The sequence below is a fragment of the Paramisgurnus dabryanus genome, chromosome 22 (genome assembly GCF_030506205.2).
Source record: "Paramisgurnus dabryanus chromosome 22, PD_genome_1.1, whole genome shotgun sequence".
NCBI lineage: Eukaryota > Metazoa > Chordata > Actinopteri > Cypriniformes > Cobitidae > Paramisgurnus > Paramisgurnus dabryanus.
The window spans coordinates 29,464,770-29,491,864 of record NC_133358.1 but is presented as its reverse complement, the minus strand read 5'-3'; the positions used below and the strand labels follow the sequence as shown (position 1 = coordinate 29,491,864).

Genomic DNA, 27,095 nt, shown 5'->3' with positions numbered 1-27,095 from the left:
TAGCCAAACTTAACATCTATGCAATAGAGAAGATATCAAGTAACTTCAGACAAACATGTTTGAAAATTCATGTTATAGGTCATAGGGTTATACATTTCATACATGTAGGTTTATACTGATAATAACAAAAATAAGAGTGATCGGCTAAAAACAGAATTACTAAGAAAATCATGTATTTAAAGTGTGTGTAAAGTAAATTCAGATAATTATTTCTAAACGCATTATAAATGTTAGAAATGTATTGCTAAAACATGTAAGAAAGACTGAATTGTGGGGTTACACGGTTTCCTCATTTCTGTGATTATGATTATTTGGGCGGGGCTAAAGGGTGGCTCGATGACACACTGAAGCCAGCGAGCATGGCCCCTCCCCTAACACAATCAATCGCTAGCTTCCATTCAGATTGTAGCTAGTATTTTGTATTTTTTTAAATCTTATCAGATTTTCAAAATGTGAGAGACCACAAAAATGATGAAAAAATCTACAATTCACCACATTTTTAAATTTCCTTTACATAAGTTTACAAACAACGCCAGTCTCGACAGATTTTTTTTGCTTTTTAGAATTTTTTTACTATTATTAAATATAAATATGAATATTCCACGCTCCATACTCCGATACAGTAGGTGGCAGTATTCACCTGATAAGTCATGGTTGCAATCCGCCATAAAACTAACAAGAAGAAGAAGTCTCGGCAGAGAACACTGGAAATCTCGCGATGTCTCTCATTGTCAAACGTGACTTCACAGTAAACAAAAAAAACGACGACGGACGACAGGCATAAAGAAAAGTTAGTGGACTGCTTTTTACATCTCTGATGTCCATCTCACGTTGGACGGTGTTATCATAGACATTATATACCTATGGGTGTTATGGCTTCGTCTTTCTCAGCTCGCTTTCTGATTGGGTGTCTTTAGTTTCACGTGACAATCGTGCCTTTGCGTTTGTTTTAAGGTTCCGCCATAGATTATATATTTTTTTATTCAAAATTCAGAAATGTCATATATGATATACAACTTATTACATAAAAAAATACATGTATTACATAATATGTATTAACAATACATTCAAAGTCATGTAAACAAAAATAAAATTAAAAACAGTGACAGAAGAAAAAAATTACGGTACACGAAAGATCTTATCATATTTCTTCAAAAAAGAAATGCATTTTTTATTATTAAAAATCTATAAAATAGGTATTTTCTTAAGAAATCTTTGTTTGTGAAAAGAAAACTTTGCCACAAGGATCAGAAAGTTAACAATTTGTTTTGATTTTCAAAAAAACTAACCACATCCTTAATGTTTAAATTACAATTCACAATAATTTTTGAAAAACAATAGGAACTCAAATCTTTCCAGAAAAGTGCTGAAACATTGCAAATCTTACAAAAAGTACATATATCAGCTACATCACAAAATGTAGATAAAAATGCATTACACGAGTATATATTATGCAAAATTTTATAGTGCACTTCTTTCACTTTATTTGGTATACGGTATTTATATGGCAATAACAAATGTTTTCATCCATTCTTAAAGTTATCTATTTTAGAACCCCCCAAAGTTGCGAGTTGCGAGATTGAGAAAGTGACGAATAAATGCATTATTACATTCTTTACTTAAAATCGAAACACCTCCCAGACATAACTGTGAAAGTTGTTTTTCATGACTCATGGGCAAGGGAAGCTTTCATTAAACATATTAATCCATCAGGAAAATTCTTTAAACAGGACATGACATCAATGGATATTCATAAAGCATTCATAAGATAATAGATCAGCAACAAAATTATGTTTTTCTTAAACAATTGATAAAAAAATTCTAATTTTGATATCCAAATTATTCCATAAAATGGTTTTGTGGGGGGAAAAGTTGTGGTTGTAAACCAGTTTCCAGGCTAACAAAGCTTGTTGATGGAATCAAGCCAGTTTATTAGGTTATTTACCAGTGGCGTAATTACATTTCATCAAAAATGAAAAGCCACCTGCCCTCTTAAATATATGATTAGGAATAAAATACCACAAAGAATCTGACCCAATCACCCCATATATGGACATAGTGTCCGTGACGTCACCCATAGATTGGTTTGTAAAGACCTTTTTTAAAACCAATAGTAGGCGGTGCTGGACGTCGCCATCTTGGTCTCGCGTCACAGCGAATCATTTGCAGAAAATTGAAAATGGGACGTAGGTAAAGCTGAGGTCACTGGTTGCTGAAACAACGCCCGCCTAGCTCGATTGTAGTAGCAGCAGTGGCCGTCCACCTGTCACTCAAGTGGCCTCACCCTTAATTATACAGAACTTAATATTATTTAAAAGGATGAGTAACAAAAAAATAACAAAATGACACATAATGTGTTAAAATTACACATAATGTGTTAAAAGCTTAACACAAAAAGATGTGTAAAAATAACATATCCTTTCTAAGAGTGTATGCTCTTAACACACCACACACCACATAAAAATCTGATAAGTTAATCGGTTCAACCATGAAGACGATTGGGACTTTACTTAGGATTGTGGTAAGGGCCCCAAATTCAGCCTGATTATCTTTTGGTGTGATCCGGGCTTAAGATAGACAGCAGCTTTAAGCGAGTGGGTGTGGTTTGAGAGTAGAGAATCCTGCCTGTTTTTCAAGATTTTGACAAAATAAGAATACATTTCATATCAGACTTTATACGGACTTTAAAGACAGAAATATAATAGCAATATAAAAAATAACAATAGTAGCAGTAAATGTTTAAGCAAATCTCTACAAAAGGTCAAGAAAATTACAATCTTTAGAAAAGTTTGTGCCTTTTTACCTGGCTTTAGTCAATTTTCCGTTTTATGATATGCATTTTATTTATTAAATCTCAATCACGACAACTAAAGTAACTTTTTGTGGGTTTCACTATCGTTTACCAATGTGCAAAACGCTTCACAAGATCATTTCTCATTTGCCACATCCTTATTACTTATGAACGTCACCTTGCTTTCAAATTTTCAGCTGTATCCATGAGTGTGTGTTAGACACCATAAGTATTTAGAGACTGAGAAAGCGTACAGTATTCTTCACTGCATGTAATGCTTCCTCTCTGTGTTGCCATGACATCACGAATCCAGCAGCCCGAGTCGACCTCTGACCCCTCGGGAGAATGTGGCATGCTGGGAGAATTGGTTGTTGAGTTTTGCTCGTCGGTCGTTTCCATCATCTCATAATCCAAAGTGGTGAGTGGAGGGGGCGTGTCTTTGTTCTCTATCAGAATGTCAATTTGTAAAGTTTCCTCCCCCTGCATTATATCGCTCACCTTCTGTGACAGCAATGTTTGGATCTGAAAATATCCACACGCGGACATAAAATATTATTGAGATCAGTCTTATATATTATACCACTACTACAAACCAGCAGGAAATTTGCCGTTGACATTGTTCAAACACAAATGTGACCCTGCAATTCAAGTCTGTAATAATGAAGTTTGATTTCACTCATTTATTTTTAAATTGATTTCAATCTTTAACATAATCCTAGATGAGTTAAAGTGTAAAATGTCAGAATCGCATTTTATATCTGATAATATCTCAAAACAATATTTATAAAGCATCTGAATTCTGAATATGTGACCCTGGACCACAAAACCAGTCATATGGGTAGATTGTGTGAAACTCAGATTTATACATCAGGAAATTGATGTTATTTACTGGTAACAGTTTATTTAAAGTTAAATGTACATTAAACATAAACAATTCTTTATCTTTACACAATAAACAAAAATTACAGCTTGACTGCAAAGCATTCTGGGAACCAAAATCTAAAGAAAAAAAACTGAAAAATTTTGATTTCTGGTTCCCAGAATGCTTTGCATTAGGCTGTAATTTTAGTTTTATTCTGTAATGATAAAGACGTGTAAATATTTAATGTGAAAATTTTTGGCATAAACAATGTATGATTTTGACAATGTTGGCTGGCTATTGTTAGTAATAAATGACTTATGACTGGTTTTGTGGCGCAGGGTCACATGGTAACACTTTACAATAAGGTTCATAAGTTAACATTAGTTTATTAACATGAACTAATAATGAACTGCACTTATAAAGCATTTGTTTTATCTTTGCTAATGTTAATTTAAACATTTACTAATACATAATTCAAATCTTGTTAACATTAGTTAATGCACTGTGAACTAACATGAACAAACCACGAACAGCTGTATTTTTATTAACTAACATAACAAATTAGACCTTATTGTGTTGCGCATATATTGCAGTACTGGCTTAGTAATTCTAATTTTTATTTTTATTGTACTTATAGAAAAACCCATCTCAGTCTGTTGGCGGTCTACGGCAAGATTATTTACTAGGCGTGTCGCGTATGTCTAAATTTATTTAATTACTAGTGATCATAATTAGGCTCAGAGGTTACAATATCAAATAAAGCAGCATGAGGAGAGATGTGTTGAAATTTTTCAGTGATCAGACGTGAGCTTTTTACATAGCAAAACAGGAAAAAATACTTACTTAAAAAAACGTACTACCCAACAAGCAATTTTGCATTTAAAAGACGTCTAATAGGCTCAAATTTGGCCTGTTAGTGAAATTTAATAGACTTCTTACCATAGCTCAAAAAATAAATAAACCAAACAACTCAGCATCAGCATTATGAATGTGCCGTGCCATTCGAGTACCTGAGCATCTACGTTCCAGGCCCTCAGATATGGTGCAGGTGATGGGATATATTCCTGTTTTTTACATCTGCAACACAAGCGTGCCCACATAGTGAATTTAATTGAAAACAGAAATGTAAATGCAGAAATCAAAGACATTTTAAAATCATTCTTACCTGGAGTATGAGAAACAGAACAGAAGGGCCAACGATATCGGCACTATCAGAAGATACATGATAGCGTGGAAAGAGCCTTGTGAAGAGCTTTCTTTAAAACACACACACATGTACAAAGTAAGATTTAGTATGTATAGTCGCAACCAATGTTTTTATTTTTTGTAATCAAGCAAATGGACATACCGTGAATGTTGCCCGAGCTCCAGTGAACGGGAGAACTCCAATGACTCCAAACGCCATAATAGTAGGCTTGATTCGGACGTGATCGCACACGCGCTGTATAATTTCTGCGAGGTTGAAATCTAGACGTCTCCACAGACACCACCTGCTCTGAGACTTCTACGTTATAAAGCTGTAATCACACAAGCCAAGCTAAAATTTTACATTTAAAACTCGAAAAATTGAAATGTAACATACCCTAGGCCAGGGGTCTCCAATCTTTTTGTGAGCAAGTGCTACCGCAATGGATAAAACAATCTGGAGGGCTACTTACTTAAAACTTGTTGATATATTTTATCATTGTTTAAAATGTTAACATACATAAAAGAAGGTAATATGTAATAAATAAATATTAAAATTAAGGCTATTAATAGAATGTGCTTTGGCGGGCAACTCACAGACTCTGTGCCCCGCGGGCACCATGTTGGAGACCACTAGACGGAAGTGTAATGCAGTATGGACACATTTTCACCAGATACAAACAGAAATCATTTTAATCAAATATTACAAATACAAGCAATTTTTACATAAATGTGAAATAGCATGTATGGATTAATTCAGGAAAGTAAAACAAGGCTAGTTTTGGTTTTATGTTGGTAAAAAGTGACTAAATGTATTAAATCAAACAGTGTCAGAAAAAATGTCCTAAGCTGTCACCGGGGCAGCACCCTTTAAAAAACTCCTAATCTGTACAATCCAGATACAGATTGGTACCAATATTAACCCTTTAGGTGGAAAGGGTAACTCACAAATGACTGCTAGGGACCAGCAGTGAAAGTTTTAGACATTTTTGTTCATACCTCCAAATCTTTGCTGTATATGTTGAGCTGGTACTGGAGGTAGTCTATGAGAAAGTTTTCTGTATAATTTTCCACTTGCCACTGAAAAACAGCCTCAGTCTTATTCCAGAGCAATGACAGGTTATGGGGTTCAACCGGGCGTACTGCAAAATACACAAATCATTAATTCGGACAAGAAATTAATTACAGTAAGCTCGGCTCCTGACACGCCAGCATCTTCTTACCGTGTTTTTTAGGCATGTAGTCGTCATTCAGTGCAACAGAGCTACTGTTGCCATGGTAACTCGAATGGAGGGAGATGCTGTAGCTGTCCGTATCAGTGAAGATTTCATCTGGACCTAAAACCAAGTTGCACACCAGTGACTCTTCTCTCCTTGTCAATGTGCAGTCATGGTGTTCACTGCAAAAACAAATCATCAAATGCAACTACATGTACACAAAACCTTAACCAGATGTGTGATTTGAGTAAATAATTGTGATAATGTGCAGGAATTCTCACTTGAAGGAACTGAATCGTAGCCAGTATGCCGTTGTGTTGTCCACGGAGTCGGCAGAGACGTTCAGAGAGCAGCTTATGGTAGATATATAATCATTGAAACACTCCAGATTATATCCATCACCTAAATATAACACATGATCATAAATGATATGTTATGAGGTGTCAGAATATATATATATATATATATATATATATATATATATATATATATATATATATATATAAACAAATATGGCATAATGAGAAGATTAAGTGACTTTCTTACCTGAAGTCCCTGATATAACAGAGAAACAAAGTAATGTGAGGAACCAATGCATGTTTACTTTACCCTGTTTATAACAAACACAAAGAAAGAAAAAGGAAAATTATTATTACTTATATCACAGATTACAGGTTTTTAATGCATTGTTTCTGACATTTGACACATTTGAAGAACCTCTCATTTCTAAAGTGAAACTTATTTTGCTAGTAAATATCTTGGAGAATCACCAACAAATGTGCATCTTTTATTTAAGTGATTCTAAACCTTTTTTGGATAAAAAAAACTATGAATACAGAGAATAATATGCAATGCAATTAGCTGAAGATATAATAAAATAATATATATATATATAAAGTATTTAAACAGTTAAACCAGTTAAAAAAAAATAACACAAAACAGACAAATGTTAGTGCACATCTTAAAGGAAAATAAAGAAAGTGGATTTAAAACATCAAAAAGCAAGAGTACCAAAAAGTTTACCTGCAGTTTCAGCGTTTGTTACCGGTAAAGGACAGCAGATGTCTAGATGTGTAGCTCTTTCTCTTTCTCTCTCTCTCTCTCTTACACACACTATCTTACTCTCTCTCTCTTTATATCTCAGAGATAGATATAGTCTATCAGTCATCTAATCTGTTTCTTTTATCATCTTCAACATTTTCACACTTGAGTATTCAGATCAGCAAATTCTGTGACACGTTGGTAAGTTTCCTAAGCACTCGCATTACATTTCTGTGTGTCTCACAAGACTTTGATGGTTATGATATGCAGTGGGTAACTTCAGCTACTGATCCACGCTGATACGCACAAAACACTTGTGAAGAGATCATGCACATCACAACCCACAGCCCAGAAAGCAAGAAATCAACAAGACGTCAATAATTCACTACTATAGGCCTGTAAAAAAAGAAAACGTGGTTCATTGCATGTATTTATTAACCACTGAAATGAATGAAAACCTTTATGGTTTCAGAGCAAGCGTGCAGCATGTGAACGTCTCAATGAAACTGTATGATGTAGACCCGAGGATATGTGTATGGTCTTATTATTATTCATGTGAGACAAACTTGAGGTTAAATGTGAAACTGCTCACTTCGGAGCCCCATGCGCTTGTTGATAATAATAATAATGAGGAGTTTATTTATTCACGTGGCCTTTATTCAACCTAACCAGTTTTGAAGGTTTTTTCCTTCCGACCTACAGGTTTTGCACAATAGTTCGAATAGTTTTCGCATTACTGATGTAATGTTCTGCCTCTTAGAGTTTTGCAATATCTAGATGATATCAGTCTCTCTGAGGCCCGGAGGTGAACTGAACCTGAAGTCTCGTTTGCCCTAAATAACATCTATTTATGACAACACCTTATTCTGCATCATGAGAAGTGCTGCCCTGTCGTGTCCTACTTTTAAGTGTGCCCTCCAAAGTAAACAAGTCTCGTAAGGATAGTGAATATATGGCAAATGGACGTTTCAGTATTCAGGAAACATGATGACGAATGTAATATCACACGATTTGGTGTTCTGTCACTAGGTACCAAGCCACGTGTTTGTTGTCTGTGGTTTTTTATCTAAAAAAATATCTGATTTGCTCTGTCAAGTGCTAAAAGATAAAAATAAACTGAGCAAAACCTGATCAACATGATGGGCAGTTTCACTATAGGTCTGCAGTTTGATGCAGAAATAAAAACAGGCCTGAAATTTGGGGTATTTGTATGTTTTTTGAATTTTAAGCATTTGCATTTTATAATTATGTTTATTATCTGGGAATTGAACCCAGTTGCAATGACAGAATTTTAAAGAAATTGTTAAAAATATCAAGTTTGCTAAAGCTATCGGTTTATCTGTCTTGGGTCATATACAATATATAATGTTTACATTCTCATCAGTAGCTTATAGAAATCTTTTCTTTATAAGAAAAAATATTATGTAAAAAACAAACATGAACGTAATTGCATTTATATTTTAAATTGAACTTATAACTATGCGTGTGTGCGTGAGAGAGAGAGAGAGGCCAGATAAGTTCAGTGTCAACACATCTTATCTACTGCACAGATAATGATCATTTTAACGTTTTTCTACATTTTTAACAATTTTTCTTTATAAGAAAAATTATTATGTAAAAAACACATGCTGAGCGTAATTGCATTTATATCTTATGTGTAACTTATAGCTATGTGTGTGTGAGAGAGAGAGAGAGGTCAAAAAAGTTCAGTGTTAACACCTCTTAAACAGATAATGATCATTTTTCTACCTTTTAAACCATCAGTTAGTGATGAGATTAAGATGTGTTTGAAAGATATATACAGGATGTTGAAACATGCTTAAAAAATTAAAAAGACATTCTTTAAAAAAAAATCTAAACAGAATATTCACCGAACCAGTAGTACCCTGCAATAAAATTATTCATTTGCACAGTGCGTTTAGAAATCTTAGTAGTTGTATTCTGAATGGCTAAAACACTAAACCTCAATCTAAACTAAATTCACAGTGGCCTACACCCATTTTAAAAATCATGCACTTTTTTTTGCAAAACTCTTACACAAACTTCTCACTAAAACAAACATTTTACAATGCAATGCATTTTTAAATGCTAAACACAAGCAACTAAACTTGTGATTACAGTAATAGAGATTTTTAACAATATTTGTCAAGTGTATTGTTATAAACAATAAACATAAGTAAAGCTATTTTTCTGTAAGCAGATACTGGATGTTGTGTTTTCCATTTTTTAAGGTTAGAATCGGGGGTTCTGTGCATTTTGATTTGTGTTTAAGGTAAAATGAGAAAATGAATGATGGTTTCGAAAAATGTGTTTTAGCAACACAAGATGCTTATTTTTTTGAAGGGATGATAACACAACATTGACCTAAAGAAGTAATTCAACAGAAGCCAGCAGGGGGCAGCAATGAGCTTGCATCAGGTGGCTAACACTAATAAAATCATCACATCACCTTTGTGTATTACAGCACCTATTGAACTTCTTGGTCTGGGAAATTGTAATGCAATAAGTTATTTGTAATAAGTGATTTTATTCCAGTATTTTATTTAATATTATGTTGTGTTTATTATTAGTTTTTTCCTTTAAAAAATAAATAAATAGACTTTTAAACAAATGTTTTTTGATATAACATTTACTTTTAGTCATTTAGCAGACGCTTTTGTCCAAAGCGACTTACAAGTGAAGTAAACAATAGAAGCAATTACAGAAATACATAAGTGCACTGGAAATAGTCTCATCAAGTCCAACACAATATACATAAACAAGGGTTGGTTAGTATTTATTTTTTTTAAATGTAGAGATAAAGGGAAATAGAGAAAGATAGTGAGTCTGTTATTAGGAAGTGTAAGTGAGGTAATGGTGGAAGAGATGGGTTTTTAGCCGAGTCTTAAATACAACTACAGAGTCAGCAGATCGTGTCACGACCGGCAGATCATTCCACATTTGTGGAACAGCTCCAGAGAAGATACGCGCTAGTGTTTTTTTCTCTGTTTTTGAGATGCCACCACAAGCCGTCGCTCGGTGACAGAGCGCAGGGATCGAGAGGGTACATAAGGCTCTATAAGCAAGTGAATGTAAGGGGGTGCTGACCCAGTGGTGGTTTTAAAGGCCAGGAGCAGAGCCTTAAATTTGATGCGAGCTGCTATAGGAAGCCAGTGTAACTTGACAAAGAGAGGAGTGACGTGCACCCTCTTTGGCTCATTGAAGACCACTCTTGCCACTGCATTCTGAATCATCTGTAGGGGTTCGGTCGTGCAGACTGAAAGCCCTGCCAGTAGTGCATTGCAGTAGTCCACCCTGGTAGCTCGGACTAGGACCTACGTAGCGTGCTCATTTAGGAAAGGTCTAATTTTCCTAATATTGTAGAGGATGAATCTACAAGAGCGAGCGGTGCTGGCAACATGCTCCGTGAAGCTAAGGCGATCATCAATGACCACTCACAGGTTTTTGGCCATCCTGGAAGGCGTGATGGTCGAGGAACCTATCTGAATGGAAAGGTTGTGATGAATCTTGGGTTCAGATGATATGACAAGCAGTTCTGTCTTCGCAAGGTTAAGCTGGAGATGGTGATCCTTCATCCAGAGTGAGATGTCCGAGATGCGAGCAAAAACCGTGGGATCATCAGCGTGGAACGACAAGTGGAGTTGAGTGTCGTCCGCATAGCAGTGGTACAAAAAGCCATGTTTTCGAATGTAAGAGCCCAGGGATGTCATGTATATCGAAAAGAGCAGCGGTCCAAGCACAGAGCCTTGAGGCACCCCGGTATCAAAACGTTGGGGTCCAGAGACGTCACCTCTCCAGGTTACCCGAAATGACCTACCTGAGAGGAGGTACGACTTGAACCATAGAAGTGCTGTGTAAGAGACACCCATAGACATGAGGATGTGGTGATTGACCGTGTCAAAAGCGGCAGATAGATCCAGTAAAATCAGCACAGATGTTTGGAGGCTGCCTTTGCCTGCCTTAGGGCTTCAATGACTGAGAGCAGCACAGTCTCAGTGGAGTGACCGGTTTTAAAACAATACTGGTTACTATTCAGGAGGTTATTTTGTGTGAAGAAAGAAGAGAGCTGGTTGAACACCACACGTTCAATAGTCTTGGCAATGAAGGGAAGAAGAGAAACGGGTCTGTAGTTCTCTAGCATAGCAGGATTGAGAGTGGGTTTCTTCAGCTGTGGGGTTATCCGAGCCTCTTTAAATGCTACGGGGAAGGTGCCAGTGGAAAGGGATGAATTGATAATGTGGGTGAGAGCAAGGATAACTGACGGAGAGATGGCCTGAAGGAGATGGGTGGGTATGGGATCTAGCGGGCAGGTAGTCAGATGGTTAGAAGCCAAGACCTTGGAAACATCCGCTTCAGATAGGAGAGAGAAGGAGGGGAGGGAGCATGTCTTAGAGGTATTTACGTGCAACCTATTGGAAAGCGCGGAGGAGTCATTGGGTTAGTAAAATAATGAAATTATAGCTTTTAAATAGAAAAAAATATATTTATGTAAAGAGATTAAAAAAAAAAAACTCTTCTTAAGTGGAATAAAGCTGCTTTTTCCCCTTATGTGCAACCTATAGGAAAGAGTTGGGTTAGTAAAATAACAAAATTATAGCTTTTAAGTACAAAATAGTATTTATATAAAAATATATATTAAAATAAAAAGTGCACAACTCTTTTTAAGTGAAAGTAATAAAGTAAAATAGCGAATAATAATAATTATATAATAACGAATTATTAAATAATTAAATGACTGATATCATCATCCATTACATAATCATTGTCAACTGCCAATTTAGGCGACATCGCCCAACCCTAGTGACCTGGGTGTGGTAAGTGTAACAGCAGCATGTGTAGATAAGATCTAAAAGATTACCAGACCTGTGGGTTGGTGAAGTAGGGCGTAGTCAGGGTGTTGAAGTCAGCTGCCTGTGGTTTCTCAAGGTGGATGTTGAAGTCACCAAGTACTACTAAAGGAGTACCATCCTCTGGGAATGAAGACAGTAGTACATCCAACTCCTCCAAGAAGTGTCCAAGTTGACCTGGGGGGCGATAGATAACTAGAAAATGAATTTTAGTAGGGTGGATGATAGTAACAACGTGCGACTCGAAAGAGCTGCTGTCACATGAGGGGATTTGCTGTTGTAATTTCCAGTCCTTTGGAATGAGCAGGCCCCTTCCTGTTGTGCGAGGACTGTGGGAGAAAGTGTAGTTGTTGGAGAGGGCAGCCGGAGTGGCAGTGTCCTTTGGTTTAATCCATATCTCAGTAAGTGCTAAAACTGAAAGGGCAGATTGTGAAGCAATGGCAGGAATGAAATCTGCTTTGTTGACAGCAGATTGGAAGTTCCATAAGCCAATGGGAAAAGTGAGTGAGGCAATAGTGGAAGGAGGAATAGTATGGAGGTTATTAACATTCCGCCCGCGCCCTCGACGTGATACAACAGATTTACGAGTTGTAATGATTTTTTTCTAGGCCAAATAAGTTCAGTGTTAACACCACTTGAACAGATAATGATAATTTTTCTACCTTTTTAACCATCTGTTAGTGATGAGATTATAGATGTGTTTGAAAGATATATACAGGATGTGTAAAACATGCAAAAAAAAGAAAAAAGAAATTCTTTAAAAAAAAATTTAAGACTCTCTCTCTCTCTCTCTCCCTCTCTCTCTAAAAAGTAACGGCTGAAGGGGTTGCAGGCACGACGTGAAGCAGAGTAATAGTAATAGCACTTGAGCAATAGCATGAAACTGCCCTACTGAAAAATCCAGCTAAGACCAGCATAAGCTGGTGAGCTGGTTTTAGCTGGTCTCCCAGCTTGGTTTTAGGTGGTATTGCTGGTGTAGTAAGCTGGTTTAGCTGTGTTTTGGTCACTTTTTAAGATGGTCTAGCTTGACTTAGCTGGTCATGCTGGAAGACTACTGACCTACCAGCTTGACTAGCTTTGCCAGGCTGGGAGGACCAGCTTAGACCAGCTACTGCCACCTTAAACCAGCTAAAACCAGCTTCCAGCTTATGCTTGTCTTTGCTGGATTTTTCAGTAGGGTGCAGGATCTCTTAAACCTAATTAAAATTAAATCCTGATTTCTTTTTACTTCATTCTGCTCAAAAAGGCTCAAGATGTGTTTAGTGCAAAGAGAGGTAACACTAAACAACGACGATGCCTAAAGAAGACATTTAGTCCTGAAAATTTAATTTTTTTTGTACATATTTCCTATATTTTCTGGTCGCATCTTAATAAAATAGATAATAAAATAAATAAATAAATATGGATGGACATATTTATTTATTTATATTTATTTTATTGTCTATTTTATTAAGATGCGTACAGAAAATACAGGAAATATGTACAAAAAATAAAATAACATTTTCAGGACTAAATGTATTCTTTTTGAGTTGTTGTCTATTCTTTTCATTTTATTTTATTTTTGAGGTTCAGGTCATATCACACTTTTAAGTGGCCATCTAACAAATAAAATAGCCAATTATTCACCCAACCAGTAGTAGCTTACAATAAAATTATTCATTTGCCCAGTGAATTTTTAGTAGTGTTATTTCTTTAATATTTAAATATTAAATATCTTATAATAAATAATAATACTTTTTTTTGAAGGGATAGTAATGCAACATTGACCTAAAAAGGTAATTCAGCAAGAAGCCAGCAGGAGGCATTAAAGAGCTTGCAGCAGGTGGCTAATACTAATAAAATAATTACACCCCCTTCGTTTGTTTTACAGCACCTATTGAACTTCTTGGTCTGAAGAATTGAAATGCAATAAGTTATTTTTAATAAAAGATTTTATTCCAGTATTTTATTTAATATTATGTTATGTGTTTATTATTAGTTTTTTCTTTTTTTAATAGACTTTTAATCAAAAGTGGTACACGTTTTTTGATATAAAAGTAATTGATCATAATTTGCCATTAAAATAAAATCACAAGATACATTCAACAGTTAACCCCGTTCAAAAAAGCAATTAATAAAAACGTATACATAGTGTTAAACGTGTGAAAGAGCCTTAATAAAATTAAATGTACTTAGACTTTTATAAAGCGCAGAACATAATATAATTTACATTTTGTTTATTTAGAACCACAAACAGTATTGTATTTATTTTTTATTTTACCTAATACACATGACATCCACCCGAGCACCATAAGAGGCAACACAGCCACGTCACTCAAATGACTTAATATTTTCAACGTAATTTACGTGTTTATCTACATGAACATAAATAGTATCTGTATAACGTGTTAGTCAAATTCCACACATGGTTGTTTTATATCATCATTTTATCTTTCAAAGTAATTTCTCCCTCAAACATTTAACAGCGGAACGTTTCTTCGCCGTTTTTGTTTCTCACAGGTGCGCGTTAGGACGAGCCCAACCCGGAAACACTGAGCTCAGAATCTGTTTATTACAGTAAATGTTTTATTGAATCAACGCTGGAGGAGGCGATTTTGCTGTTTGAACTGTATCTCGTGGTCATGGTTATATCTTTCTCCTGGGCTGTTTATTTTATGTTCGTGGTAAGGCTCGTGTTGGCAAGAGTTATGGTGAAGAACTGAACAGACATTTCAGTATGTTGCATAAAAGAATCTTAGTAAAGCCTCAAAAATAACCTCTATATATAAGACGTGTTACTTTCCATCCTTCTTTCTTTTTTTGCAAGTGGTTCTTGTTTTTTTAAGATAGTGAATTTGACTCCATAGGGTTTTAACAAGGGTTGAACATGGACTTCTCCAAGTTCCTTGCAGATGATTTTGACGTGAAGGATTGGGTGAATGGAGCCTTTAAAGTTGTTCAGAAAGAAGCACCTGGAAAAACAGATGCACACGCTTCTACTTTGGTCATGAAACTGCAGCTGTTTATTCAAGAGGTCAATAACTCTATAGAGGGTAAGTTGTATCATTATATATACTTTAATATTTCAATAACTTTATAAAAACGACTGATGTAATTATTTTCACATATAAGTCAGTAACTGTATAAGGCTTTGAGTGATGTCATAATGTAGACCTCTATGCATCAATAAATGTATAGAGGATGAGAGATGTCATAATGTACACATCTATACGTCATTGACTGTATAGGGTATGAGTGATGTCATTATGTGGACTTCTATATGTCTATAACTGTATAGCAGATGAGTGATGTCATTATATACATTTCTATACATCAATAGCTGTATAGGGGTTTGAGTAATATCATAATACAGTTTATACTTTATCTCAATAATTGTATGAAAAACAAGTATGCTAAACAATTAATCGTGATTAATCGTTAGCAGAATAAAGGGTTTTGTTTACATCACATATGTGTGTAAACTGTGTATAGTAAATATGTATATATATAAATATGAACACATTCATGTATAATTTTAAGAAAAAAAATTTATATATTAAGTGTTTATATATAATATAAATTATACATAAATATACAAATGTATATACACATGTAAACATTTCTAAAACATATACATGCATGTGTGTACATTTATTTATCCAAAGTTATTATACACAGTTCACACACATATATGATGTAAACAACAAAAACTTTTATTCTGCTAACGATTAATTGCGATTAATCGTTAAGCATCCCTACATTATGTACACATCTATACGTCAGTGACTCTATGGGGTTAAAGTAATGTCATTGTGTGGACCTCTATACATCAATATTTGTATAGCGGATGAGTGATGTCATTATGCACACATCTATACGTCATATATATATATATATATATATATATATATATATATATATATATATATATATATATATATATATATTAGGGGTGTAACGGTACGTGTATTCGAACCGGACCGTTTCGGTTCAGGGCTTTCGGCACGGTGCACGCGTGCACCGAAAGGCCGAATGCATTTTGTGTGCGCCTGTGCGGAACATAATACGTGCGTTTCCGCACGAACATATTAAGTGGCGGAAGTCTCCGCGTTCAGCGCAAGTCTTCTGTCAAACATATAACATAATTCGGCCCGCAGAAAGATTTTTATTTACTTAGTTGTATATCCGTTTGATTATTGGTGTAAACGTTTACGTGTCATATCTAAAAGCGCATGTTAAACGCGTGTCAACGCGCTGCTTTGTTCTTTCAAAAGTGCGTGAGAGGATGCACGTCTTTCGTTGCTACGCATTCATGAGACGCGCTTTCTGTGACAGCGAGAATAAGGAATGCGTGATCAGATTTTTCATCTGCACATCACGTCAATCATATCATTGTCACAATGCGATCAGCTGGTCGGGACAGAGAAGAGCTGTAACCCAGGCTTACTCAGTTGTTACTCAGCTACGGAGGGGTTCGTTAGTAAAGTCACAGGCAGCTTACATTGACGACACAAGCAAAGATTAGGATAAACGTGCAAAAGATCAAAGATGGCTATGTATGCAGCTCACTAATCTCAAAATGAGTGTATAATAAGTATATCATCATGTTGCTTGCTATGCAGTTACACATAGAGCAGTAATATTATTTTTTATACAGAGATGGTACATAGCCAATTCAATACTGTGAGTTAAACAATCCAAAATAAATCAAAACAGAAAATTTTTGGTGGCAAAAATGTAGGCTAATAGTTCATTAATGTATTCAGGAATTGAATTTGTTAGTTCAAGGTTTTAGTAGAAAAAGTTTAAGAGAAGGTTAAGAAAAGAGTTACCTTCTGTTATAAAATAATGTAAAAAAGAACTTTGCAGTAGTATTTTATTTATTATTTTTTCATTTTATATATATTTTATATGTTATATTTTAATAAAAACTGTTTAAAAAAAAAGTGTAAACAAATTGTAAAAAAAAAGTTATAGTAATAAACAACCTGCAGTTTAATGTTTGCATTTTTCCCTTACTGTACCGAAAATGAACCGAACCGTGGCTTCAAAACCGGGTTTCGCACCGAACCGTGATTTTTGCGTACCGTTACACCCCTAATATATATATATATATATATATATATATATATATATATATATATATATATATATATATATATATATATATATATATATATATATATATATACACATCTGTAAGTCAATAATTGCATAGGGGATTAGTGATGTCATAATAATAATAATAATACTTTTATTTTATATAGCGCCTTTCTACAAACCCAAGGACGCTTTACAATCAAAAATCTAAAGCATAAAGGAAAAATAAATATACAGATGCATTTACTGAAACATACACACAACTAGAAACAAAAAATGTGGATCTTTATATGTCAATAACTATATAAGGGATGAGTGATGTCATGATGTACAACTCTATATGTCAGTAACTGTATAGGGGCATGAGTGATGTCATTATATACACATCTGTAAGTCAATAATTGCATAGGGAATTAGTGATGTCAAAATAATAATAATAATAATAATAATACTTTTATTTTATATAGTGCCTTTCTACAAACTCAAGGACACTTTACAATCAAAAATCCAAAGCATAATGAAACAAGATAAATATACAGATGCATTTAGTGAAACTTACACACAACTAGAAACAAAAAATGTGGATCTTTATTTGTCAATAACTATATAAGGGATAAGTGATGCCATGATGTACAATTCTAGTTATGTACAACTCTATATGTCAGTAACTGTATAGGGGCATGAGTGATGTCAATATGTATATTATGTTCTCTCTCTCTTTCTCGGTATAGAGAGCAGCAATCAGGCTCTGCAGAATATGCCTCGAGTGTTGAGGGACATTGAGGCTGTGAAACAGGAGGCTTCATTTTTGAAGGATCAGATGATTTTGGTTAAAGAGGACATAAGGAGATTTGAACAGGATACAGTGCAGTCTATGCAGGTACTTGAATAATAATATGCACATGCATTATTAAAGGGACTGTAAGTAGGATTTTCCCCCATCTAGTGGTGAAATTGTATTTTGCATTCAAACGAACAGTGCTCTCTAGTGCCTTGCCTTTCCAAATGCGTGTTGCAACTACGGTAGCCGTTATGAACTCACTGATCTCCGTGTCCGCTGCAGCTGGTTCACGTGTTCTGAAAGAAAACGCGTTGTTGAAACGCGTTGGTAGCCTAGTGCTTTTTGTCCCTCTTTGCTATTATAGTTTATCAATACGGCGAAACGACATGGAAGCCTCCTTGGACTTACCCGTTCAATGTAAGTAAAGAGAAGAAATTCTAAGTTTATAAAGAAAAGTCAGATTATAGGCAGAGGTCATTTGACACCAATGAGGACATATTTATGAATAAAGACATTGATTTTCATTAATAAAACACTTAAAATCCTACTTACTGTCCCTTTAAATAGATTAACAGTGTTTGCATATCAGATATTCTTAAAGGGTTTAAGCCTGATAAAATAACAAGTTGTCTTGTGTCTGGCAGGTGTTAGTGGAGATCGACCAGGTGAAGTCTCGTATGCAGTTAGCAGCAGACGCTCTACAGGAAGCAGATAAATGGAGCACTCTCAGCGCTGACATCGAGGAGACCTTTAAAACACAGGTAAAGTCTGCTTGAGTACATTGCGTGTGTGGATGTCACCGTATTCAACAGGAACGAATGTAATCGTTATCCGTGTGTTTGCTCGCAGGATGTAGCTGTGATCAGCGGTAAACTGGCTGCCATGCAGGGTAGTTTGGCGATGTTGGTGGACACTCCGGATTACAGTGAGAAATGCGTTCAGCTGGAAGCGCTAAAAAATCGCCTGGAAGCTCTCGCCAGCCCACAGATCGTCTCTACGTTCAACTCAATGTCTACAGGTGACGTGATAATGCACACCTTGTGTCAAGTTTAAAATATTAATGGAGAAAATAGTGTATGCATGTCTTTTAAAAGAAATGCATATTGTCACTTTTTGCATTTGTCTATAAAAACGAACATCAACTATTAGAACAAAAAGTTTTTAAATAAATTAAAACAGTTTTGTTTATTCAGTTTTATGGAATAATAGTCACTGTTTGGGTGTCCTATTGTAGATCAAGCCAAGGTTTTTGTAAGAGTTTTTACAGAAATGGATCGAATGCCGCAGTTGCTGGCGTATTACTACAAATGCCACAAGGTAAAATAAGACAATTTTTCTTATCAGACTGTTGTAAATGCATCTTTAGAGTAACACATCTTCATCTGATTTGTATTTGGTGCATTTAGGGGCAGTTGTTAAACATTTGGGAAAGTTTGTGTCAGTCAGACGCCCCTCTAAAACAGCAGCTCTCTGCGTTTTACGACACGCTGCTGTCAACATGGCACACACAGTTACAGTGGAGCACTCAGGTACAATCACGTTTACACAAATATCATCATCATCTCTGTAGCTGTTAATGTTACAGTCACCAATGTCTCTGTGTGTGATAGGTGTTTAAAAACCCCTGCGAAGTGGTCACCGTACTGCTGATCCAGACATTGGGCGCGATGTCACCATCTATCCCAGATTGCATTGCAGCGGCACTAAAGGGTTGCTCTGGCGACTGTCGTCTCGACATCTTATTGGAGCTCCATCAGACGGCGGCTAACTTCGGTCGCAGTCTTGAAGCAGCGATGCAGCCGCATCTTGGTGCGTGTTTGTCTGAGAATATACACACACACGTTTGGTGAAGTTGGTTACTGTAAAAATTATTATTTTTTTAATTGTAATGTGAAAAAATACATTTATAGTTAATTAAATACTTGTCTAGTGTAAAGTGCCAGTGTAAGTGGCATGCAGAAATTATACAGGATAACATCATCCTATGTGCATAATTGCAATTAAACAACTCTTATGTGGCATTCACACCAGATGTGGAAGAGGGGGCAAGCTCAAGTGATTTAGACGTTAAGTCAATGCAAAGACACGAATAGGCATCCTGAACTTTGCCGGATATTTGTGCTGCGTTAACCAATCAGGAGCTTGTTCTAATAGTGACGTGATTACAGGAAGCGAGCAGAGTCGCAGAAGCCCCTCCCACGACGCGAATTTCATGTCTCAAATGACTAGAATTTCACGGGTGGCTTTCATGCGCGAATGAAGTGAGTAAACTCAAAATGTTCAAGCGCCCAACTACGCACAAATAGCGAATTTTTGCCGCCTCAACTGGGTCTGGTGTGAATGCCACATTAAAGGCACAACGTGTAATTTTCACCACTAGAGGTCGCTAAACAGCAACAATGGCCACAGCTTGATGATGCTGTTAACACTTTCCCCGCAATTGATGAGTTATCTCGTCAGTTAAAGAGAAAATGCTTCCCTGCTAATGACGAGTTTTCGCGGCAATCCATATTTCCGGTATTATCCACCAGGTGGCGCTCTTACACTGAAGCATCCAGTGATCCAAAAACTGAAAAACTCTGTGCATGTTTTGATCATCGTTCTGAATCTGATCTCTAACACAAGTTGTTGAAAACATTTGGGATAATGTAGGTACACATGTAAACAAAACATAACAATGTGCTAAATGTCACATGTTGTGCCTTTACCATTTTTTGTACACATGTTTAAGGTTTTGAAAAGTGCAATCTTTTTATTTTTTTGTGAAATTGTGAGATTATTGCCCATACTGTTGTTGCTTTATGTGTGTGTTAGGGGAGTGTAACTTGTTGAAGGTCGGAGAGCTGGTGTCATTTGTATATTCACCATATAAGACTTATCAGATGCAGTATGGAGACCTGGAGGAGACAAATCTGCTGGTCCAACTCAGTGCTGTTCCACTGGTAAGAAACCTTTGCGTCTATCATCCACATACTTTTTTGTGTCATTTTTAAAATTATATTTTCCCCGAGTTGCATCTGAATTGAATTATAAGAAAGGCCGGGTACTGAAGTTTAACATTAAAGGTCCACTTTGTAGATTTGAGCAGCATCTAGTGGTGAGATTGCGAATTGCAACCACAATCCACAGCTCTTCCTTTTGAAATGCATAGAGACGCCACAGGATAAACATCATGTAATCGTCTGAGACAATGTAGGGACAATACGCACCTTATAGAGCAGTTTGTCTGTTAAGGGCTATTGTAGAAACATGACTGCGACTTTTATGTAAGCGGACCCTAGGTGTATGATAAAAATGTCTCATTCTAAAGTTATAAAAACAATACAGTTCAATATGTAAGGTCTTTACACACCCCTGATAATATAGTTATGTATATTATATAGCATTTTTTTCAAGATATCTTTTTAAAAGTTACACAATGCACATTTAAGCCAGTGCAGAGAAGACATGACTTTCTATTGATTTGACTTTACTCGCTGTAAACATACAACAGAGTGTATGTATTGTACAAAAACAAGCCCCAAAAAGACATATACAAATTATTTAAAAAAAAAATAATTGCAAATGTGCACATCACAATACACATATAGCAATTGTTAGGAATTACTGAATAATTGTACTACTTTAAAAAGTAAGTACAAAGGTTGATGCATAGAGACTCGTGAGACAGAAGCTTCGTTTCCATTGCAGGTTTGTGTAAAACTTTAGCGTTGTTTTTAAATGTTGACAAAAGACTATTGGGAAATGAGGGCGTTTTCATTAACCAATGATTTGCGACTGAAACTTAGTTTTTTCCTCTTGCGATTTCAAACATCACATTTAATATAAATAAACAAATAAACAAATAAATAAATAAATAAATAAATATATATATATATATTATATATATACATTAATTTTTTATTTTAAATATATATATATATATATATATATATATATATATATATATATATATATATATATATATATATATATATATACATATACATATACATATACATATACATATATACATTAATATAAATATAAATTCCGAATTGCCTGAAAAACCACCTCATGCGAGCGTAAACCATTAACCAATGATTTGTGACTGAAACTTAGTTTTTTCCTCTTGCGATTTCAAACATCACATTTAATATAAATAAATAAATAAATAAATAAATATATATATATATATATATATATATATATATATATATATATATATATATATATATATTAATTTTTTATTTTAAATTTATATATATACATATATATACATATATATATACATATATATATACATATATATATATATATATATATATATATATATATATATATATATATATATATATATATATATATATATATATATATTAGGGCTGTCAAAAGATTAATCGCGATTAATCGCATCCAAAATAAAAGTTTGTGTTTACATAACATATGTGTGTGTACTGTGTATAATTATTATTTATATATAAAAACACACCCAATCATGTATATATTTAAGAAAAAATATTTATATTTATATATAAAATATTTATATTTATATATAATATAAATTATAGAAATGTATATACAGTATTTAAATGCAAATATTTCTTAAATATATACATGAATGTGTGTGTATTTATATATACATAATATTTATACACAGTACACACACATATGCTATGTAAACACAAACTTTTATGTTGGATGCGATTAATCGCGATTAATCTTTTGACAGCCCTAATATATATATATATATATATATATATATATATATATATATACATATAAATATACATATATATATACATTAATATAAATATACATTCCGAATTGCCTGAAAAACCACCTCATGCGAGCGTAAACCATTAACCAATGATTTGTGACTGAAACTTAGTTTTTTCCTCTTGCGATTTCAAACATCACATTTAATATATATATAAAAAATATATATATATTTTTATCGCCATATTAATATAAATATAAATTCCGAATTGCCTGAAGAAACACCTCATGCGAGCGTAAAACCTTTTTTGTGATAGATGGGAGTTTTTGTGAAAATGGTGTGTTTTCATTGGCCATATTTTCAATTTGCTCAATTTAAAGAGTAATGGAAACGCAGCTAGAGAGAGGGATGTTTTATATCATTTTTTAGTTTTTAAATATATTTTATTAATATTCTAATTGATTTTAAAAACTTGAAGTACTTTCGTATCGCATCTTTAGCTATTCACCTATATTGTGAAGCCTGGACTGTGAAAGGAGTCATTTTTATTTAAATGATTCGGTCAGAAGATTTGTTATTAATTTGAATCATTCTGAGTGATTACTAAATTAATGTATCTTAAATAGTATTGTAATTAAACAGTTAATCTTTTAACTTCTTTTTTTTGTGTGAAAACAGAATTCGTGATGTAAAGCAACAACATTCACTGTGTGTGTGTATGTTTTATTGTGTATTTTAGGAGCGTGGTGAGGTGTTGGACTGTGTTTTGGAGCTCACACACTCCGTGCAGAAGGTCTTTGGTTTGGCAGCCGCTGCTGTCGATCGCTGCGTTAAGTTTACCGATGGTCTCGCTGTGTGTGGGCTGATCAAAGCCCTCCGAGGTCTTTTCAACAAGTATGAATCATCACACAAATTTATCCCACCAGCGATGGTCACGGTCTTGTATTGATCGTTGTTTTGCTTTCTTTCAGGTACGTGTCAGATTTTTCTGTCACTCTCCAGTCCATCAGAAAGAAGTATAAGTTGGAGGACACGTCAACTTCTGAAGTCTTCACAGAGGATTGGACGGCATTCCAGAACTCTGTCAGGTGGGCGGGGTTTCGTTTTTCCTGTTTAAGGTTGAGTTTACTTTGCAAAATTAAACTATTTGTGTTTCCTCAGGATCATAGCGACCTGCGGAGAGCTGCTCAGACAATGTGGAGCTTTTGAACAGCAGCTTTCAAACAAGTAAGAAATGCAGATGTATTTATGTATGCATTATTTAACATATTTCTTGCCTTGTGTTATTATTGTGCAATGTTATTTTCAGGATCTTGGGGAGGGCGGGTCGTTTCCTGTGGGAGGGGTTTAACCCCAGGAGTCTGACTGGCTTACATGAGGGCGTGGGTGAGAGGCGGAGCCAAAAGAACCCATGGCAGGAATATAACTACCTCCAGCAAACAAACACAGCGGAGTATAACAATCTACTGGAGACGCTGCACTCGCTTAAGGTTTTACTTTTATTTAGTGAGAAGCTTTCATATTTTTTAAGCATAATGGACAAACACATAACTGTTCTCTTGTGTGCAGGAGAAAGGAACAGGAAACTCGAGCCTATTGGCCGAGACACGCGCCGCTCTCACGCGTCTGAACCAACAGGCCAATCAGCTCGCTTTTGACTCAGTGTTTCTGCAAATCAAACAGCAGCTTTTTCTTCTCAACAAACCAGAGGTGCGTGCTCAGCATTTCAGGTCATTTTGGTATTGGCGTGAGGTTATAGAGACATTAATGTCTGACTCTGTGTTTGACTATTGAAGGGTCGCAGCTCTGTCGATTTGAGCGAAACACTGGCTGATGATCTACCGGCATTCAGTTTGTCACCGCAGGAGTACATCACTAATGTAAGGCAATATTAATGTCATCAAAGATCAAAGTTTTGGTAAACCATTCTCCACAAGCATGTAAAAAAATAGGTAATTGAAATTTGGCTCCCCTTGTGATGTCAGAGGGGGATAATACCGCCCCTTTATCTGCACTATCCAACCACGGCACTGCCATTTAGTTCTGTGACCTACAAAGTGGCACTTTTAACATGTTATAGTAAATTATCTATATGATATTTTGAGTTAAAACTTCACATACATACTCTGGGGACACCAAAGATGTATTTGACATCTTAAAAAAAAATAAGATTTTTTTTCTGCGGCTTAAATATGAAAAGATTTCATTCATTAGTTATTAGTATTTGGGCTGTGAATAGTCATTTAGGCTAGTTTTGAATGTACATTAGGCTGGTTTTGAAACGCAAATCTGGCAACCCTGGGTGTGCGCAGACGTTTAGTTCAGATTATATAGAATGATTTGAATCAGATTGCAATGTTTAGGGTACATGTAATCTGTACTGTTGTAACCTGCAATCGTATTAAATTCAGTCGGATTGACAAATGTTGTGCATGTAAACATAGCCAATGTGAAATCAAACTTTGTTGCTCCAGATCTCATTATTAGATTATAAGACTCGAATTTCACAGACAGGATTACTTATATAGTTTATAGATTGGACAGTATATAATACCTGTGTTTGTGCATATATCTATTTATAGATTGGACAGTATATCATGTCTTTGCCTTTGCATTTGGAACCATTTGTGGCTCAAGAGGATCCAGCACTTGAACTTGCCTTACATACCGGCAAACTCCCATACCCACCAGAACAAGGTTAATATAAAAACAACGCACAAGTACACCACACCCAGCAGAATAGTGCATTCAGACCGCAAACTCACAAATACACACTTTTTTATCCTCCTGTTAGGTGATGATGTTCCAGAGCTTGAAAATACTGCAGACTATTGGCTGGGGTCTATCGCCAGGGCAACCATGCAGACCTATTGTGATGTCATCCTACAGATTCCTGAACTGAACCCACATGCGACTAAACAGCTTGCGACTGACATCGGTGACATCATCATTACATCATTGCACTGTTGTCACAATCAATAACTGATGCATATATTATACAGTGGTGTCTTAAAGTATGAGATCATTAGAGATGCTTTTCAAATGTTTTTATGACATCATGCACTTAACTCCGTATGTTTGTACAAAACCTGATGATCCATAAAGATCTCGACATGATGTATCTCAAACTTTTTACATGCAAAAATATTTTCAAAAAAAGTTTTTTACATTTTGAGTCTTAGATATTCAGTAATGTTTCATATATTTGGCCACTATATATTTGGCAAAGATTTATTATACTGAATAATAATTTATGGAGGCTTAACCTTTAATGAACTGTCAGTGTTATAATACACAGCTTGTCTTTAAAACCGCTTGTTTTTCTTTTTCCCTCATAGATTACTTGAGTAACGTCGTTGATTCATTAGGTCTGCAAACTTCCAGAACCCTGCAGAATATCCTCACCCTTCTCCGTGCCAAACCGGAGGAATACCGTCAGACGGCCAAGCCCCTCCCACGCAGACTCTCATCCTCAATCGCCGGCATGCGGGGTCTGGAGTACTGATACAGGACTTTGAGATGAGTAGATGGGTGCATTTATGATGAAGGATCTTTGTTGATGGAGCATTAACACCAAAATGTGAAACCAAACTGATCTGATGTACCCAGCAAATACAGAGTAAATCTTTAAATGGGAAACTTTTGTAACTAAGCTTTTAAAAATGTTCTTTCTTTCTTTCTTGCGTTCTTTAAACAAATGCTTATTTTAATTGTCTGTTTGGGGGAAAATGCATAGAATGTGCAGAAAATAAAAATGTAAATACATTTTGAATGTGCTGAAATTTATCAGATCCTGGGATTTAAAGGTTAGAAATGTTATGGGATCAGGTTTTGAATATTTACTTTAAAGTTCAGCATGTTTACTACTAATCTTGATTAAGATGAAAGCCTATAGGTCACTGTAAATATCTGACTTCATATTTCTGTTCTTTGCTCATCAGAGAAGTTCATTCAGAACTTATTTATATCTGTCTATTTAACAAAATAAACCATCTGAAAAGTTTTAAGGACTTATTTACTAGTTAAAAATATGAAATTGAAAAAAAGTCACCAATATTAGTTGAACTAATTTCATTACCTCCCTCCTTATAAAAAGTCTGAATGTCAGACACTGGGATATATCAGTGATTTGTGTTTGGAGACTGTAATAAATTTATATATATATATACATTTCCAGGTAAAAAAGTACAGTAAAATACATGAAGTACACTTAGTAAATGTATTATTTTATGCACTATTTTAGTTTTTAGGTTAGATTAAAATGTATTTATTATATGTAAACAAAGCAACAAAATGCAATGTACTTAATATACAAAACATTATACTTAAGATAAACATACACAAGTATACTCAAATATGCTATTTTGAGACATCATTTATTTTAATAAACTAAAATTCAATTGAAGTATTACTGATAATACTAACTACGTTTTAAAGGTACTTTCATCTTTTAATTAGTACAATGTAAAAAAATTGCTGTAGTTATGCAGCTTTTTGCCAGTAAGTAACTTAAATGTATGTTTTTTAGTATGTTATGTATGTTAATTAAACAGTTTGTTCAAAGATAAACATTAACAAGTCTTTATCTTTAAA

The 27,095-nt window shown here is 34.8% G+C and overlaps 2 protein-coding genes across 3 annotated transcripts; one reads left to right on the top strand and one right to left on the bottom strand.

The window, feature by feature from the left end:
* Nucleotides 1-1,083: 1,083 nt before the first annotated feature.
* LOC135740628 (uncharacterized) lies at nt 1,084-12,617 on the bottom strand. The gene is made up of 10 exons (XM_065259091.2): nt 12,606-12,617; nt 11,960-12,547; nt 6,602-6,665; nt 6,337-6,457; nt 6,062-6,237; nt 5,838-5,980; nt 5,002-5,170; nt 4,819-4,909; nt 4,664-4,730; nt 1,084-3,313 (listed from the first exon to the last, which is right to left on the bottom strand). Exons 1-10 carry the CDS (start codon nt 12,615-12,617, stop codon nt 3,008-3,010), a joined length of 1,737 nt encoding a protein of 578 aa, XP_065115163.1. The 3' UTR covers nt 1,084-3,007.
* A 1,826-nt stretch (nt 12,618-14,443) lies between these two features.
* On the top strand, nt 14,444-26,505 carry cog7 (component of oligomeric golgi complex 7). Of its 2 annotated transcripts, none has more exons than XM_065258744.1 (18): nt 14,444-14,606; nt 14,790-14,975; nt 17,754-17,902; nt 18,448-18,564; nt 18,653-18,821; nt 19,038-19,120; nt 19,210-19,332; nt 19,414-19,612; nt 20,618-20,745; nt 23,242-23,396; nt 23,474-23,590; nt 23,664-23,729; nt 23,812-23,992; nt 24,072-24,212; nt 24,299-24,382; nt 25,085-25,199; nt 25,297-25,440; nt 25,841-26,505. In XM_065258744.1, the coding sequence occupies exons 2-18, from the start codon at nt 14,810-14,812 to the stop codon at nt 26,005-26,007; spliced, it is 2,304 nt and encodes a 767-aa protein (XP_065114816.1). In that variant the 5' UTR covers nt 14,444-14,606; nt 14,790-14,809; the 3' UTR covers nt 26,008-26,505. The 2 variants fall into 2 exon arrangements, with proteins under 2 accessions (XP_065114816.1, XP_065114815.1); XM_065258743.1 differs by having other exon boundaries at nt 14,444-14,657.
* The last annotated feature ends 590 nt before the right edge of the window (nt 26,506-27,095 follow it).